The sequence below is a fragment of the Microchirus variegatus genome (assembly GCF_963457635.1).
Source record: "Microchirus variegatus genome assembly, chromosome: 1".
Classification (NCBI taxonomy): Eukaryota; Metazoa; Chordata; class Actinopteri; order Pleuronectiformes; family Soleidae; genus Microchirus; species Microchirus variegatus.
This window is the reverse complement of record NC_139802.1, coordinates 675,498-695,021: the sequence shown is the minus strand read 5'-3', so window position 1 is coordinate 695,021 and position 19,524 is coordinate 675,498. Positions and strand designations below refer to the sequence as shown.

The window sequence follows — 19,524 nt, the reverse complement described above, 5'->3', positions numbered from 1 at the left end:
GTTTTCCTCTAAAACATTAACGTTTTACTGTAGCAGTGAGTGTGTGGGTAACTATTATAAAGTAAAAGTGAGGTTTGTAATTTTTCAATGACCCAACCCTACAACCTCTAAAAAAGACGTGGAAATACAAACAGAATGAATATAGTTATCTATTCGCAGCGTGTTACATGTAATATAGTGCTGATTGTTTCATACATTTTTGCTTTGCTCTTCCTTTCTATGTGCAAACTTTTAAAGGCTCAAAAAAGAGGTTTCGTCATATACATCAAGCACCTTGGTGAAATAGCTTTGGCAGCTATATAATAGTTCTTCTTCTTTTTTTATGTTTCTCAGCAATTTCCTGTATATTCATGACAAAGTTCATTTCATTTTGGCACTCGCAGTTAACCGACAATATTTTTTTTTTTTTTACCCATCTTACGTTATATCCTTAAGTGACTCACCATGCAGCTCTGCGTAAAAACTCTAAACTAAGCGTTTCTGCTGGAAATAAAAGGTATTATTAACAGCTCCTACGTGACACCTGTGTGTCCATGTGTACGACACAGCTCTGCATTTCAAACTGACAACATTAGCAGGAGATTTCATCAACCTTAGACCCACATTATCTGTGATGTTCAGTGCATTTCACGTGTTTGCTATGAAACACTGTCAATGGTCTTGATTGTGAAAATGCTTTGCTGGCTCGTCTATGTTTTGTGCAAGACTGAGAAATCGACGTGGCGGCTCATGCTATTATCTGTATTTGAGAGCTGCAACATCCAGAATGATGCTGGTACTTAGTGCCAGCGCTGTATGGGAGCTGCAGAGGTTTGTTTTAAGTGTAGTGGAAACATTATGACATTATTTTAGTTTAGCCACATAATGCAAAGCACATCAGTCTCAGACAATATGGTCAAAAGTGATTGAATTCAGGGAATTAACCAATAAATAATCATTAGACTGACACGATTGACGTGTTTCAATATTATACCCAACAATATTGGCAGAAGTTGGGAAGCAGACATACAACTCCTGCTGATCCAGTTTATACACCGCTCATGTTTTTATTTATTTTAAATAACTGCATTTTTTTTGTGTGTGCATTATGTTATGACATATTTAGGTTTAGCCTTTAGCTTTGCCCATGGGTTCAATGAAGCTGTGAATCTGCAGCTGAAAGGCAGTAAAATGCAGAGGTGGAAAGTAACGAAATACATTTACTCAAGTTACTGTGTTGAATACTTTTTTTTGTGTGTATTTTGTATTTTTTAAGTACAATTTAAAATCAGGATTTTGTATTTTACTTGAGTACGTATTGACTAAAGTATTGTACTTAGTTACTTTATAAATCCTATCCGTTACTGAGTAAAAATAAAAATATAAACCAGAACCAGACCAATGATGATGTGATTATCACCAGCACTGACGCGTGAACATAGAGGGCGCTACGACAAAAGTGACATAATATCCTGTGTTGCGCCGGGCGCGTGAGAAATATGAGCCCTTGTCATATTTCTACTACCCTCACACCCCACGCAAAGTAACTAAGTAACTTTTACTTGAAGTACATTTCAAATGAACTACTTTTTACTTCTACTTGAGTAATATTTCATCAAAGTATTGGTACCTTTACTTGAGTACAACATTTTAGTACTTTTTCCACCTCTGGTAAAATGCTGAAACATGACATTTATCAGGCTCTAAAAACTCAAACTCACCATTATTATAACCAATCTCACATTTGACGCATGGATCAATTCCAGTTCAACCTACTGCTGCCACACTATTAGACTGAAATCTGCTGACTGTGTTGGTTTGTTCAGAGAAATTAAAGCACTAGATAGTTGCTAGAGTTGGCCCTAAAGCTAAAGTCAGAATTCCTGTACAATACAAGATTATTTAAAGGAGCAAGCTCATGGATGAACATGGAGACGCCCGGGGTTAACAAGTGTTTGTTGCAGATCGTGGAGTGAATAAGTCGTGCTCGGCTTCCCTGCAGCAACTCACTGCCTCGCTGCATCACAGTGACATCATCCCAGTGACTTACGGTACATTTTGCAATCTTTGCAATCTTCATCCAGCTCTGCTGCTGCTGCTCACACCACACCGGCAGCACTAGAGTGAATGATATGAGTCGTTAAAATGAAGAGGTACATATGTAAACATGGTGTTGCCATAGCCATGGGTATACGTCGTGTTGGTGCGGTGTAGCCGGACGCAGCCGAGGTCACACGACCACAGCCTCTGTTATTGTACAGTGAGTGAGGAGGTGTCAGGATCTGCCCGAGGTGCTCGAGGAAGAAGGCGGAGACGCCGAGGACTTGTCGTTTTCTCTGTGGTCGCTTTCGTCGGAGGACGACGGCGCTGCAGAGTTACTGTGAGAGACACACGCAGACAAACACACACAGACTAAAAAGGTGCTTCACTCCACCAACAATAAGCTCATTATCCACATCTGCACCAAATTTTAACTGCACATAAATAAACAGCACTCCACATGCAGCACGCCTCATCTTTTTTTATTAATCATCTCAATATTAATTAATGAGAAATGAACGACAACGTATTGCAATATTAAAAATAGTCTCTTAATCTTAACCAGGTTGGAAAATTTTACTCTCGTCTTTTTTTGCATGTTCTTCCTGTGTGTGTTTCCCCCCCCCTCCCCAATATGGGTAAACAAAACAACAAGATTTACTTATATAACTTAACTTAATGTAACATTTAATAACAAATATGTTGGAACACTGTGAACAGATTTGAACATAAATAAATAAATAACTTCTCTCTTTTCTGTAACAAAACAATACTGTTGAAAAATACAAAGTAAATGATTAATCAGACTGGGATTTGTTCCCAAAGCATGCTGGGAAGTGTAGTTCTTCGTGAGAAGCAGTTTTGTTCCGGTGGAAATAACTTGTTTTGATAAACAGCAAAGGTAAGACAACATTTCCGCTTGTATTTATTGAAAGTCAGTTGTTGTTTTGCTCTTATTTTGGGGCTGGATCGGTGAATCTAGTTCGTAGAGTGATAAATATCTGTGAATTCTCCTCTGTTTACATAATCATGCTGATGCTCCTGTGTCGCTTTTAAACATGTGCGCTGTAAAGGGTTTTTTTCCGCTCCTGCTGGTTTGATCCATCTGTGTTTTAACTGTGTTTGGTGAACATTAGAATGGTTTATATGAGCTTTTAGCTGAGTTTCTGACCTTTCTGTGGGTATGCAGCATGTCTGTGTTTGTTAAAGTTAGACATGGTTTTATGACGCTTTTGTCGCTGCGTCTGACGCTGCCCTTGGTACTGGGGGGAAACCGTGAAGAAGAGGATAACGCGATTAAAAAACGTTAATGCGTTAATAATGACTGTAATTAATTATTTTTTGATACGCATATCGTTACAGCCCTATTATCAATGTATTTGTCAATAAATACATATAATACATTAAAACACTGCTTTATTGTATGTCCTCATAGAAGAAGATACAATGTCTGAAACCTATATTAACAATAATACTAAGACAAAATTAAGCAACAGGCGAGTCAAAGAAATAACAAACTAAAATCCAGTGTGTGTGTGTGTGTGTGTGTTACCTGTCTCCACTCTGTGTGATGAGTCTCCTGCAGGTCTCCATCTGAACATCCAGGCCTCTCTTCATCGAGCACATCTCCATGTACTCATGCAGGTGCCGGTTCATGTCACTCTTTGCCGTGGCCAGCTCCAGCTGGAATCACAAAATCACAACATGATGTTAAAGTCACAGACATGAACTAGTTTACACCCGTGCTGCTGTTGACACTGTAAAAAAAAAAAAAAAAAAAAGGTCCAAAAGTTTAGGAATTAGTGACATCTAATGGTTAGCGTGCAGATGGCATCAAACTGAGGGAACTATGGTGGCCTTCACATACCAGAAAGGATGTAACCACTCTTTCTCAACTCTCTCCACTCTTTTATAAACCAGGTTAATGTAGTTAATGCCTTTCTTTGTCATCTGCAGAGTAAGTTTTCTCTTCAAAACGTGAAACACACATTACGGCTGTTTTTTCTGTTCATGCTGCTACAGTTAAATGACAGTGCAAGATGGCAGCCTCCATAAAACAAGGCCCTCGTATAAAGTACACAAAGAAAACCAATTGATTTTATCTAAACTTTACAGCATGTAAAGCAGAATTTCGGTTATATATACTTAAATTCTTACATACATTCTTCAAAGATGCTATAATAGTGTTTTTACAGTGTAAATGTACTAATGAAAATGGTCCATAAACAGCTGATTTTGAACAAACTATAGTGACACGTTCTAATCGCGCTCCAACTAGGTAGAATATTTCATTTCTGCCTCCTAAATGTTACACACTGGACCTTTTAATGCAACTGAGAACAGAGGAAATATAAATGAATGAATAAACTACAGTGTTGAAGTGTTTGGTTAAAGGTGCCATATGTAAGAATGTGGCCAAAAACAGTTACTACATTCAAATTCAAAATACTGAGGTCTTTCAGGTTTCGTTTTCTGACGTAACTGGCAACCCGTGGTTGCTCGGCAGCTGAGACTCTACTGACTGCAATGATTGGTAGACGGCGGTAGGTGGCGCCACATGCCAAAACATGATTTCAAAACATAAACATGATTTGCAGTCTGCAAAATATATTTTTTAATGCAAATATTTAGTCTGTACTGTTGTTGTTGGTGAGTTCAGTTTGTTATATGAACATTATTCCTGAGTCTCTGTGACATATTAGGAGGATTTTATGATTTATTACATAATGCACCTTTAAGTTTTGTGACATTACAGTGGAATATTAAAAAATCTAAACAAAAAACAGACATCACATCGAGATGTATTATGCATTGATCAATAAATCCTGCAAAAGCACAGCTGCAATCCCTGACGCTATGGCTCGCTCAATCAAAACAATAAGAAAAGACACAGTTTGATGACATTTGACTGGTTTGTCTCTTTTACGAGGAGAACTTTGATGACCAATCGAGATCCATGAATGAACACAAAATAAACGCAAAAACAAAACACGACACACTGACTAATGAATATTATTACAGAATATTTCCTTCCTCACTCTAAAAGTTCCATTAGGGGTTTGTCCATGAAGTTAAAGCAGATGATGATAATGTAGATAAATGAAAGACTTCATTACCACGAAAACAAATATATATTTATATGAATTTACAGAGTGTTGGAAACATTTTAGCTAATGCAAGTACACAACATATCAATAATATTTGGATATTTTATGCAGGAAGTAGTCTTTAAATCTTGAATGAAGCTGCATAAACCTGATACAGAGGCACATACACACACAAAGAGTTGTCAGACTGTAAAACAAAAGGAGACAAATAAAGACAGAACAAACAAGCATGTTGTGTTCATGAAGTACGACGTTAAAAAGTAAAATGTCTGACCTCAATCTGGTCAATTGTCTCTTGGTATTCCTTCTCTCGGGACTTAAACAGACACTCGGTGTCGTTAATCACCTTCTCCAGAGTGTCCTCCTGGTTACAGAGGGAGAGCAAGGACAGAGACATTTTCAGTGTGTGTCGTCATCTGTGGACAAGCGATAAAAATATATATACGGACAAACAGCAACAGAAACATGTTTGTGTTTGTCTGCCGATCGTTTAACAATCAGACACAGCTGCCTTCCTGCTTCCATCAGCTCAAATTTCACTGACTGATGCAGCTTCTCCAGCAGGGACAACACACACACACACACACACACACACGCACACCAACACACACACACACACACACACACACACACACACACACCCACACACACACATTCTTGTACTTGCTGACAAAATAAGGACCAGCATTTCCACTTTGTAAATCAACACAATTACAAATATCTTTACTGGACTCATGAAAGGTTTGAGAGTTCAGTTCAGTTTGTTATATAAACATTATTCCTGAGTCTCTGTGACATATTAGGAGGAATTTATGATTTATTACATAATGCACCTTTAAAAATATTTCACATGAAATGAATTTGGACAGATGAGTGAACCCATGAAAAATGTCTCTCCATGACAATGTCCATCATGACGTTATAAATCATCACCTCATCCTTTCAACAAACGCTGAGCATGACACGTTTAGTAAAGTGCAGATCTTGGTGCAGTCATTAAAAACAAAACACTACCTCCCCTGGTGGGTGGGTGGGGTCAGGAGGCAGAGTGCATCCTGGGAAGTCCTCCCAGAGGAGCAGCGTCTCTTCAGTCTCCTCCCAGGCCAGACTGTCACAGTCATCCTCAAACTCACACTCACGCCTTGAACAAAACACACACACACACACACAGAGATAATTAGTGCAAAAGTGAAGGACACTTCTGTTACACTCATCACATTTCACTTACAGATGGTTCAGCATCCTCTGCATCTCTTCATTGATCTGATTGGCCGATGAGCCGCAGTGTTCCTCGTCTTTGGCCACGCCCCCGTCACTTTCAGACGTGCTCACGGGCTCGTCACACTCGCTCCCGTTGAACGACAGGGGAGTTTGTTTCCGGCGGCAGTTTAAGGATGACTGACTGTTGGGCACCTGCAGGCACATGTTCAGGAGACATCATCACTGAGTCAAACACAGTTCACAGTGAGAGATTCAGTGAAAACAAACTATAATATTTAAAAAAAACACTGAGATTTGAACATGAGGTAGTTTTTAGTTTTAATCCCCAGTACCTGGTACATCTGGATCACATCCTCACAGTTCCTCTGCTGAGCGACGTCACAGAGACGAGCCGTGATGTCGATCCTGCGACAGATGTCCATGTCCACCTTCATGGCTTTCTCCTGGATCTTACTGTCCAGCTCGGACAAGTTCTGCAGCGAGGACAGAGGAGACCAGGCAGAGGGAGGAGGAAACCAGAAAAACAGTTGGAGGGAAACACGACTGCCGTCTGTGATAAACGCACTGGCGGGATCACAAATGGTGTTTCTCAAAGTCAAGGATCCTTCCAAGTCTGGTCCTACAGCAGGGGTCTCAAACAGGCGGCCCGGGGGCCCAATCGATTACATGCGGCCCCCCACTTAATATCATGCTATAATGAAAACATGTCCCACGACCTCACCTTCTTTTAAACACATCCACAAACATATGTTTCCTAGTAATGTTTTTTATAACAGTAATAATAAGACATTTGGTCATAATTACCCATTATTAAATGTATTATATACAACATTCAATTACATACAGTTTATAAACAGAGCCGTTTCTTGCTCTATGCGGACTATGCAGCTGCATAGGGCCCCCCAGCCACCACGGGGCCCCCAAGCTGCAAGTTCAGACTCATATTTTATTATACTTTTGAGAATTAAAAGTACCTGTCTTTGCCTTTGTACCTTTATTTGCATGTATTGCATGCATTCATTATGCATATATTTGCAAAGCATGTAAGTGTTCGTTGGGTAATCAGGTAAGAATCCCATTATAATCCATTATATTTATTTATAAGTAAGTTTAGTTATTTATTTTTTACTGTTTTTGAGTCGTGGGTTAAAACTGTTTTATGTTATGCCACCTTGTTATGCTACCTTGTTATGCTACCTTGTTATGCCACCTTGTTATGCCACCTTGTTATGCTACGTTAAAGGTTATATTAAACATTTTTAAAGAACATATTGTATCTGTTGCATTTGTGAATGTACTCTAGCCAGCTTTCCTCTTAAAATGTAACAAACTGCTGCATCATCACAGAATATATGAAAAAGTTAGGAATCTCTACCTCGAGTTTGAAAAAATAGGGGCCCCCAAATAGTATCTCGCATAGGGCCCCCAAACAGCTAGAAACGGCCCTGTATATAAATATGCTTGTTAGGGCCCGAGCCACGAATAGCAGTGGCCAAAACGTGTATGAATTTTAATTACAGTTGTCCACACTATTATTTATGTAATTTAAAATAAATGTCTGTTTTTGATATCAATACATTAATTCCATACATACATACATACATTAATTCTGCATCATAAATAGTATTATTAAGTATATGTGTGATATCATGATGCAATATCGTGAACAGTTGTTTTTTTTCCCCCACTTTTTGTTCTCTAGGCCGGCTCCCTCTTCACCACAATAGATGCACATTGGCCCCCAGGTCATTTGAGTTTGAGAGCCCTGTCCTACAGTGACAAGGCAAGACTCCCTCTTTGCATTCTGGGAACGTGATATTCTTCAACAAGAATGTTCCACCCAGCATGCATGTGCAAAGGAGTGTGAGTCACAACATGCATCCTGGAAAATTCTCTGTCAGAAGTCAGATGGTGTCACATACTTCAAATTCAAATGTCCGAATGATCCTTCCTTGACTGTGAGAAACATCAAATGTCTGATATAGCACCTATAGTCCATTGGAGCAGTGGTACAAAACATATAATTCAATTAATTTTCGCCTATTTCTTTGGAGAAATACATGCAACAGTCGATGCATATGGACAGCTGCTCGCTACCGACAGGCTAAATATTCATATGACAGGTAGAAGAGTGTAATGGCTGTTCAGTGCTCACATTGCTCATGAGACCTTTGAAGAGAACCAGCTCTGCCTTCAGCTGCTGAACTCTCAGAGCCAGCTCATCCTGACAGCCTTCACTCTCCTGCAGGTCCTGCAAATATGAAGGAAGCCATGGAGAACACACACACACACACACACACACACACACATACACATGTCAGCACTAGGTGCAAACATGCACACACTGACACAGAGATGTCCTGACAACGTCTTGTCGTCACTGAAAATGACAGGTTACATCATGCAGGTGGATATCATTAAAGTGATAGTTCAGGTTTTTGGTAAGCGTGGTTGTGTAAAATGAAGAACTGACACGGAGTCGATGATGTCGTTGCTATGACGTCCTCAAGAGTGCTGCCATTGTACACCCTCAATGACAACATGGCTGCCAGTGGACACACAGGGGTTTTAACCACTACCTACCAAAGTGAATGCCTGCTTTGATATCTTAGAAGGTGGAAACTGGTGTTTGTGAACTGCACAATCTCCCATACAAAGGTCAATTGAAAAAATCTGTGTTTTTACATTATGGGGACGTGTGAGTTGCTGTTCGACTGTAGGTTTGTGTCACTTTGGTCATTTCAGATGAAGGATGTCAACGTCAGGACAAAATGCATTTGAAGTTAGGATCAACAATTCATGTGGCAGTGATGTAAAAGCATTGATTTTCTCTATGGACACTTTATGCAGAGAACTTCTGTTTCCTGTCTGAAAATGATGTCCAATTTCAAGAATAACTGGTGAACACATTCTTGAGATATTGTAGTCTTAAGTAAGTGTTGATTTATTTTAAAGCTCACATAGAGTGGTCCTGTTGCACATATATGTTAGTTATGGAGGTCTACTTACATACATTAACTTGTTTTTATGCTCAAAAACCTCCTAGTTGCTGTAAATGAGCCGATAGAAATCTTTCCTTACTGACGCTGTCCTCAGCCGCGATATTTCAGACATAAATCTCACACCCAGAAGACAGACTGTGTTGTGATTGGCCAGCCAGCGTAGAGCCTTCCCAACTGTCTTGTGATTGGCCAATACCCGGAAGTGACACATTCAGCACACCCGCTCTCAGAAGCACAGCTCCCCCCTCTGGAATGGTGGATGCACTGCTCCTCATTATCAAAACATTGTTTTAACAGTGTTTAAAAATAGCTTCTTCACGACTCCCCGCCTCAGTCCCTTTGACGACCTTTGACCCAGAGTCAGACCCAGAGTCAGAAGACACTGTCGCTCGTGAAACACCTCCACAACGGACGTTATTCTTCTTCTGTGGTTCAATGTACGCAACCGGATGTGCCCGGACTAGTGCCCGGAGCAGGAGGATCTGCTGTTCAGGAGAAATGCTGTTTACGTAACCGGACCAGGTTTTTTCAGAGATCTCTCTGAGCCTGAGATTACAATAAAACACAGTGTTCTCAGCAGTGACTGAACTGTTTGTTTAGAACCTTCAGGGCTTCTCAAACGATGTAATGACGCAGATACACACTAAAAAACAGCGTTAATTGGAACTTCCGGTCTCGGTCCACTTTAAGGTAAACATGGTTGTAAATTGCTAAAAGGTAATTTTTCCTTTGTGTCCTTAATGGCAGCCATGTTTTCAGTGAGGATGAATACCCGTGTGTATCTCTATAGCAGCATGCTGGAGAATGTGCACATTGACTCTGTGTGCAGTACATCATACAACCACACTTCAAAAAAACCTGAACTAACTCTTTAAAAAATAAATGTTCTTATCTCCAAAGCACACATAAACATGTTAAAAGTCTTGTATGATCTCGTCTGGGGAGCAGTAGATTTTTCTGACGGTATTATGACTTATACGTACTATAACACTGGTCAGAGCCAGTGAGGTTGAGGTTTTGCTGCTCGTGGTTTGCTTGTGATATGCAGCTGTCTGCTAAAATGGGGTCAGGTACAGATTCCCAGCAACGGTGCGCACACGTGCACATCCGACACAGGAAATCAACAAACCATTGCACTTATAAAGACACGACTACAGGAAACACAGACATGGCAGTCAGTCCGACGGCAGGTGATAATGTGGCGGACGATCATAATAAAGCTTTCTTCAGTTCAACACGAATGGGTTTTGTGTTGTTAAATGAGAAGAAGAAAGAAAAGCACCGATAACAGAGTGGAATGGAGCTGTGATACATGCGGCACAAAGCAAATGAAGAGCTTACTCCTCACCAATAAGAGGAAAAAAAGATTAAGAATTAAAAAGTTATCTTTCCTGTTTTTACCAGTTTTATGAAAACTATCATCTAAGCCATTGGTTCTCAAAGTGCCAATGGCGGCCTGCAGAAACATTTCTGGCGGGCTTGTTAAATGTTTATTGGAATTGAACTGAACTGGAATTGACCTGCAATCTGGTCATTAAAATGATTACAAATGGTTTTTCCTTCTGTTTTTTTATTGTTTTTTTTTTCTTTGGCGGCCCTCAGTCCAATGTTGGGTTCCTAAATTGGGCCTCAGGTATCAAAACTTTGAGAACCCCCAATCTAAGCAATTTCACCACTAATAAAACGGCTGATTTTGGTTGTTATTATAGAGACAATAGAGTTATTAGTCTGCGGCCATGTTCACTTCCAGTACAGGATCACATCTACCTCTTGTAGGTCTGCAATCTTCTGCTGCAGATCCATCCTCATGGTGTATTCTTCTTCCCATCTGAGACACGGACAAAGAGAGGAGGGAGAGAATAAGCTTTAGTCTGTTCCCGTAATGTAGGCAGGAAATACAACAAACAGAGCAGAGACACATGACTATGAGACTATGAGAGACATATGGAACTGCTTCAGAACGAAAACAGATAGAGAACTTATCCCCTCAAACATAGACACAGATGACAGAAAACATGTTTGGCACATCAGTGTCAATGACCACTCCTTCTCTTAAAGGGACACTGTGTAGTATTTATGGGTTTATATAACCCAAAATCCACTTTTTTATACATATTATGTGCTCCTGCATTGTCTAGTCGCTGTATAATAGTTTTTGTTTCATTTTCGTAGTGTTTTAATAAGTCACAGGCCGCGGTTGCATAGCCTAGTTGCATTGCATTGCGTGTTTCTACGGGAGCCTGTAAGGACAAACCCGAGAGAACAAATCGAGCGCCGAGACGAGGCTGAGAGCGGATCTTTTTACGCGTTTAGAATGAAGGACCACACGTATTTTACAGCGGATAAAGGAACACCAGTACCTGACCGTACGCCTGCACCAGGGAGAAAGACGACGAGGACGACATTTGACTGGCTGAGGATACGGTAGCGCTCAGGGAAGGGAGGGGGTGAGCAGAGGAGCAGTTTGTTGTTGTAAATTTCAGCCTCTCCTCTAGATGTCACTATAAACTACTTACTTCACCTTTAAATGAAGGAAATCATTGTTTATCTCGGAGGAAACAGGGTTCACAGAGTTGTTGATGTGTGAGAAATACACTGAACCCAAAGTGTGTTTTTAAGAGCTTAAGACTAAAATATTTCCATATACATTATTTATTTCATAAATGAGCAAAAAAACAATACTTGAACTTCAAATCATTAGTTTCATTATTGATGTACAAAACAAAGCCACCTTAAATTATCTATAAAAATAGGAAATCCATCTGCATAAACATAGCAAAATGTATCATAAATATTTTATAGCCATTTGAGACTTAATTAGACAAAATGAAAATCAAAAAACCCACAACAACATTCAGACCTGGGATTAACTTCAGCCCTTTGATCCAATTGTGGACAGCCTTAAGTATGACTGTTCATTACTTAGCATTAAAATGTGTCCTGGATGCATCTCCTCTAACCACATATGATCAGTAGCATCCACCCGGGCCTTTATTCAAATACGCACTGACATCACGACTGTTTACAAGAACACAATTGTGTTTTTAACAACATCTGACCGCACACACGAGTCTGCTGTGTTTGTGTGAATCAAAGAAGGAGAGAGGAAAGAAACACTGGAGCATGAAATAACTTTTAGCACATGAGAAAATAGAAATCACACAGTAATCACTGTGTTCAATATAATACTGCAGACTGACCCATGAGTCTTTAAAAGCCTGAGCTCACATCCCCGTATGGAATCTCAGATACCGTCACCTCACATGGTGCATTTGTGCCCCAAGGAAATCCACTCACTGCAGAGAGTGCAACTTCTTTCCTAAATGCTGCTTAAAATGCAGCGCGTTGAGGCGTTTGGGAGGAGGCTGAAGGGGGAGGGGGGGGGGGGGGGGGGGGTACTAAATCTGAAAGAAAACTGAGTCATGAAATGTAAGTTATCGTTGCCGAACAGGATCCTCATTTGATCGGGGAAAGGTGAGAGCGCACAGAAAGTCGAGAAGCGCCGCCCTCCTGCGAGCCAAGCCCTCACATCCAGCAGATGCAGCTCACAGTGGATGCTGCATTGCAGATACGGGAGCGGGGGGGGGGGGGTGCAGTGAGGGAACAGGAGAGAGGGAGAGAGTTCACTGTGTGGGTGGGATCGTGTTGGGTTTACATGAGAAACAGAACCTGGGACAGAGTGAGGGACAGAGTGAGGGACAGGAGGAAGACGAGGCAGAAAAGTTGTCCTTGAATAAAAAACAGTGTAAACGGTGAATTATCATCTCTGATCTCTAGGAATAATCAAAGTCTGATGTCACGCACACTTGGCAGGTAATGCAGTAATTCTTCAAGAGGAAGAACACATGGCTGCTCATCGTGAGGGAACCGTCATTTTTGGGACATGGAGCCTAAAGCACGTGTCCTGAAACTACGACACAGTGTCAGGGTTTTATAAACCTGCCTTTAAGAGACAAGAACCCACTGAACCAGACGGTCAAATGGTTTAGTCGACACAGTTGTGCCCAGAGTCGCTGTGTACCAGAGTTTTACAGCAGCTACTGATGATCCCACCTCTTATTTAGTCAATTTCAGCACCTTCCTAAAGTGCTAAGACAAAGACGACGTGCTACAGGAACAGCTTCATCCCTGCAGCAATAATCCTTTTAAATGAGACGACCTAAACAGGTCTTTTATTGTAGCACTCTGCTGGTTTCTTTATGGTCTTGTAAGTGTTTTTTTTATTGTTTCTTCTCTTCTATTCTGTTTTAAATCCTTTGCGAGTGCATATCCATCCCCATATCGTCTTTAACACTGGTTTTGTCCCAGTGTTTTGTCTGTGTGAAATACCAACGCCCGCTGTTCACTGCAAACATTATCTACCTACGGGTGTAAATAAAGTCGACTGGACTGAACGGAACTATCCTTCATGACAAAATGGAGAAAATCCAGAGTGAAGAAGAGTCACGCTGCTCTGCTGCAGTGAGTCATGGTCCAGACTTACAGCTGCAGGACTGTGGTGTGAATACACAACGCTGTTAATTTAACTGGAGATAATTGTTTGCATTGTCATTTAATCTAATAATACACTGTAGCATAGCTAAACAAAAAAAGGAAGTAATATGTGAGGATGTGAGATGATTTGAATTTGGCGGTGATCTGGATAAAGATCAAAAAACAATTGTTAACCTGCTGAGATAAAGATATTAAAGATATATCTTTGACAGAGCTGTGTTACAGTGAAGTTCCATCACAATCCACATTCATTACCAGGTTGAAATGACTCATCTGTTTCAGTTAAAGTGACTAAGATCTGGTTTTCTCAGAGCTGTGTGGACAAAGAAATCCGATCATCAGTTCAGTTTTGCGTCTCCTGAGTTTGTGGTCCTCGGTCACTCTGTGTGGCCACGTGACACGTGTGAAAACAGTCATATCAGACTCAGTGTGGGTTTTGCCTGTACACATCAAGTCTGTGTGCACATGCAGTGAAGCAGAGTTTTGTCCTCCAGAACTAAATCTCACACACAGATTAGCACCAACAGCTTCAGTTTCTGAATTTCCTCTTTGGAGGATCAATAATTCTACATCTTATATTTTCCAGGCGATTCAATATGTTTTCTGTTGTTGACGATGACATGCAAAAAAGATATTTGTGCGATTTAGTGCTGATCTGACCGAGACCATTGGGCCGGGTTTAAACAACAATCTAAAACTGTTGTTGGGCTCGGTGTTGCTTTGTAGAAAACATATAACAAACAGATGTACTACAATTAAAATATAGCATTATGTAATAAATGATAAAATCCTCCTAATATGTCACAGAGACTCAGGAATAATGTTCATATAACAAACTGAACTCACCAACAACAACAGTACAGACAAAATATTTGCATTTAAAAAAACATTTTGCAGACTGCAAATCATGTTTATGTTTTGAAATCATGTTTTGGCATGTGGCGCCACCTACTGTCGTCTACCAATCATTGCAGTCAGTAGAGTCTCAGCTGCCAAGCAACCATGGGTTGCCAGTTACGTCAGAAAACCAAACTTAAAAGACCTCGGTATTTTGAATTTGAATGTAGTAACCGTTTTTGGCCACATTCTTACATATGGCACCTTTAATAATAAGCGATAATAAGAATACCGATAAGTGATTAAGCTCATGTTTCTGTGAACGCAACACAGAGGCTACTGAGGTCGTCCATGGTGGACGCTATCGTGTTCCTCCACAACTTTAAAAGAAACCACAACGGTTGGATTGTGTAGATAGTTGTGGTTAATGGTGAGTCTGAAATTGTATTATACTCATAAGTGTATGTGTCAAAAATACAGGATGTGTGTCAGGTTTGGTCAATATTCTCTGGACAGAGGAATGCGTCCCGGGCCACATTCTAGTCTGTACGGACTAGGGCTGGGAGATATATCGAAAATTTATCGTTATCGAAATTTAAGACGATAATCGATGTAATTTTGCCGTTAACGATATATTTGATAATTCGATAAAAGTGTTTTTTGTCTGTGTGTGTAGGTAGACAGGCTACCTGTATGTTCATGTACCTTTAAGACACTCGGACACTTATATCAGGCAAATGGTCAGTTATACAAATTAGGCGATGACGTCATTTAGCAACTTATCGTTCATTTATCGTTATCGGGGTGAGCTGCTCAATACATGGTGATATTGACTTGAGGCCATATCACCCAGCCCTAGTATGGACCCTCTTTGAGAGGACAGTCCTGTTCAGATGCAAGACACTTGTAGTTGAATGAGTTGAACGTGATCAGTTAAATCTGATCTGTAATTAATCAGATTTAAACACCGTGGTAATCTGACGTAGCTCTCTGACTGTTTTCTCTGGTTGTCTTTAAAAAAAAGAAGATGTCTTCCTGTCGGTACGTATGTAAGAAAGGATGTAAACATTTACTTCAGTTAAATGTAGGTCTTACAACTGTGAGGTCATGCTGTACATCCCAGTAAAATCAATAGAAGTGCTTTTAAAGCGTCACAGTGTCTGTATCATTCTCCACATTAGCCTGAGTGGAAAGCTGCCAGGGTTTTGTCTCGTCTTTCAAGATGTTCAGCCTGACAAATTAATAATCTGTCGTCCCATATTTCTGATGGACTCACCCTAATATTCCTGTAAACTCAAAAAACCCCCGCCCATGACTCGTCTTCTCTGACCGATCCAAACACACGGCTGCTAAGCTTTGACCTTCATTCTTCTTTATACTTAGGCAATGACGTGTTCATGTATTTCCAGCAGCAGCACCTGTCTCTGTGGTCACGCATGTGAAGTGGACACAGGATCAGGCCGAGGTGATGGATGGAGAGAGGTTTGTGCTGACTCTGCTCCTGTGGGAGACAACTGCTCTGCAGCTGCTTTACAACCTTACTCACTCCTTCAGAGCGGAGCATTAAAGGCGCCATATGTAAGAATGTGGCCAAAAACGGTTACTGCATTGAAATTCAAAATACCGAGGTCTTTTAGGTTTTGTTTTTCTGACGTAACTGGCAACCCGTGGTTGCTCGGCAGCTGAGACTCTACTGACTGCAATGATTGGTAGACGGCGGTAGGTGGCGCCACATGCCAAAAACATGATTTGCAGTCTGCAAAAGATTTATTTTAATGCAAATATTTTGTCTGTACTGTTGTTGTTGGTGAGTTCATTATTCCTGAGTCTCTGTGACATATTAGGAGGATTTTATGGCCAGTTGCTTTACATTTATTACATAATGCACCTTTAAGTGACCTGCAGAACAATCCCAGGCCCAGTGAGAAAGTGTCATAAAATCTAAAGTGGATTTACCTGCGTTTATACTCGTCTCTCTCCCTCTTCACTTTGGCCAGGACGTTGTACAGCGCTCTTATCTCGGGGGTGATGGTATCGATCTGGACCCCGACTCCATCCGGATGCACCCAGGACACTCCGGGGCTGGTCAGACGCTCTGCACCGGCGCCAAACTTGCGAGTGTGGTTGTACGACCAGATGGTGCCAGGAAGGAACCTTGGAGGAGGGTTGGTGGAGCTGCCCGGGCCTGCACTGGTGTTTGAGACTGATTTAGAGCTGAAGCCGGGGGAGTCCAAACAGGGGGAGCAGTGGCTGATGGTGATGGATGGGTTACTCGTGTTTGTTTGGGTTGAACTGGTGTTCTCAGTGAGAGGGGGTGTGAAGAGCGTTGTGGGTCTCCTGGCTGAGTTGTTGGTGTTGTGGAAGGGGAGGGAACCGGGCCTGAGTGGTATGGTACCAACAAATCCAGTCTGCACACCTGCTTCCTGGGTATGAGCCCTGTTTCCACAGCATCCGCCCTGACAGCCCTGGTTGGAATCCAGCGCCTGTTGCAGCTGCTTCTCCAAGATCTTATTTCTGCGCTCCAGCTCGTGCACTTTGGCCAAAAAGCATCTGAATCTCAGGTTGAGGGTTTTGAGGACGCTGATGTTGGAGCCCAGGTCGTTTCTGAGAGCCATGGCTGCGGGAGGATGCGGCGCGGCGCGGTGCTGCTGCTGCTGCTGCTGCTGCTGGTGGTGGTAAAGGCTGCTGCTGCTGCTGCTGCTGCTGCTGCGGTTGTGGTGGTGGTGAAGGTAAGGTGAGGTCTGGGAGGGCGCGGTGGAGAAGTCAGGCCCCGGCTGATCAGGCCCTGGGCCTCCCTGCTGCTCACCCGGGAAAAAGGAAGCTGTGTCCGGTCCACCGAACACGGCGTCGGGCAGGAGACCTGAGGGAGAGTCGGGGTGTCCGGGAGAGTGGATCTGCTGCGGATGCTGATGCTGATGGAGATGCGCGTTGGTCCCCAACAATGGATTCATGCTATAGTGTGGAAAACTAAAGCGCTGCAGATCTGGCATGAACACGGACGGCGAATGTCTTGTTACAACAGAATCTGTAATGATGGATGAAGAAGAATAATAATAAAACTTAGCTGGGGAAAAAACCGCAGGGAGACGTGAGCGCAAAACGCCAACAGTCACCCGACAGTGAATCAGCCTCTAAATAAGAATCTTATCCTTAAAGCTCACAAGTCTTAACGTCCGCTGACGATGAATCGCTGCTCTCTGCAGATCCACGGCGAGAAAAACATCCTCATCCAGATCAGCTGCAACGTTCTGGAGAAACGTCCTGGTTACAAAAAACAAAACAAACGCAAAGAAATGAGGAGGAAAATGATGCAGAGCGTGAAGAAATAACACAGAAATCCACAGTCACCGCGTCTCTGAAGTTCTGGCAACAAGATGCGAGCTGAGGCGCAGACACGAGCAGGTGATGCGGGATTGGAGGAGCACAGCTACCGTAATGACGCGAGCAGAGGCGCACTGAGCCCTTAACTGTTGGCTTTCCGTGGATTAACAAATACAGAGGGATCATTATAATCAAGGTGGTGTATCTGTGGAGCACAACAATATATAGAAGCAAGAACAAGACATTAAATAGTTAAATAACAGACAATAATTAAATAAATACATAAATAATAAAACTACTCAGAGGCGCAGTTTGTGAACAGGCAAGACAGGCCCCACCTCCCTAAAGGGGCCCCACCTCACTTTAACCTGTGTGAAGTTATCGTTCTGCAAGTTGGAAAATGAAGAGGATTATTTACAGTGTAATGCATATCTTTATTACTCTTACTACTGTAACTTTTTTTCAGTTATTTACAGTATTTTATTATTCTTTTTAATTACAAGGTATTTCCATGTTATTTCATTCATTTAAAAAAAAAAAAAAATTTCGAACTCATACATTTTTTGTTTTTTATCACCAAAAATAATAATAATGATATTGAATAACAACAACAATAAGAAGAACAACACAAGAAACAAACACATTGTGTGTCATTTTGCTTTAGAATCAAATGACATGGAAAAAATTGGATTTTTTTAAAATTATAATATTTTCACAAAAATCTTGCATGTCCTGTTTGTTTCAGTTAGTAATAATATATGAAACGGTTTGTATTCAGTGGGTCACAAGACATCAATATTCATATTTTATTACTGTGTAGAGCAGCTAAACAGTCTGGAGTCAGTGGAAGCTGTTAAAAGTCATCTCCTCTTCAAAGAAGAACCTCTTGATGGTCCCTAAAGTGACTATTGACTATGATATCAAATGTTATGATCATGTTCACACTGTCAGTCCAGGGACTGGACTTTTGGGGCCTGCAGGTAAATATATCATATCAAACGTCAGTGAAGCTGCAGTGTGGTTCACACATACAGTATTTAACATTTTCTGATTTTGGAAAGCTGATATGGCAGCAAATGAGTGGAATGTGGGGCCTCATTCACACGCAGTGTTATCGTGTGAACAAAGGCTCGATTTTAAAACGGAGACGTGCAGACGTACGAGAGTTTGCAAGATTAATTCAGATGGAGAAAGAATGGATGCACTAATTTTTTCCACATACATCAAAGCTGCTGTGAGGGAAATGCATCGCTGATAATGTTTGTTTTGATTTGATTTTTTTAGTGTAGCTGTACAGTCATCAGCAGCTCACTGTTTTCTTTCCTTTCACACACGTCTCCACACATATTTAGACACTGCATTTGTCATCATAGAATATAAAAACATTCACAGGAAGGACTGCATATCTGACAGATAATAACAACTACAGAAAATACACATGCACTTCTCTGACAGATACTAGTTGTAGTGATAGTCAGTTTCCACAAGTCCTTATCAAAGACATGGTTTCATTACAGATGACT

At 41.2% G+C, this 19,524-nt stretch overlaps 1 protein-coding gene across 1 annotated transcript; it reads right to left on the bottom strand.

The window, feature by feature from the left end:
• Window positions 1–2,240: 2,240 nt before the first annotated feature.
• iffo1b (intermediate filament family orphan 1b) lies at window positions 2,241–17,670 on the bottom strand (the record flags this gene model as incomplete). Its single annotated transcript, XM_083887978.1, has 9 exons — window positions 2,241–2,357; window positions 3,572–3,702; window positions 5,401–5,490; window positions 6,141–6,267; window positions 6,355–6,539; window positions 6,680–6,820; window positions 8,503–8,598; window positions 11,117–11,177; window positions 16,637–17,670. 9 exons carry the CDS (start codon window positions 17,668–17,670, stop codon window positions 2,255–2,257), a joined length of 1,968 nt encoding a protein of 655 aa, XP_083744104.1. The 3' UTR covers window positions 2,241–2,254.
• Between the last annotated feature and the right edge of the window lie 1,854 nt (window positions 17,671–19,524).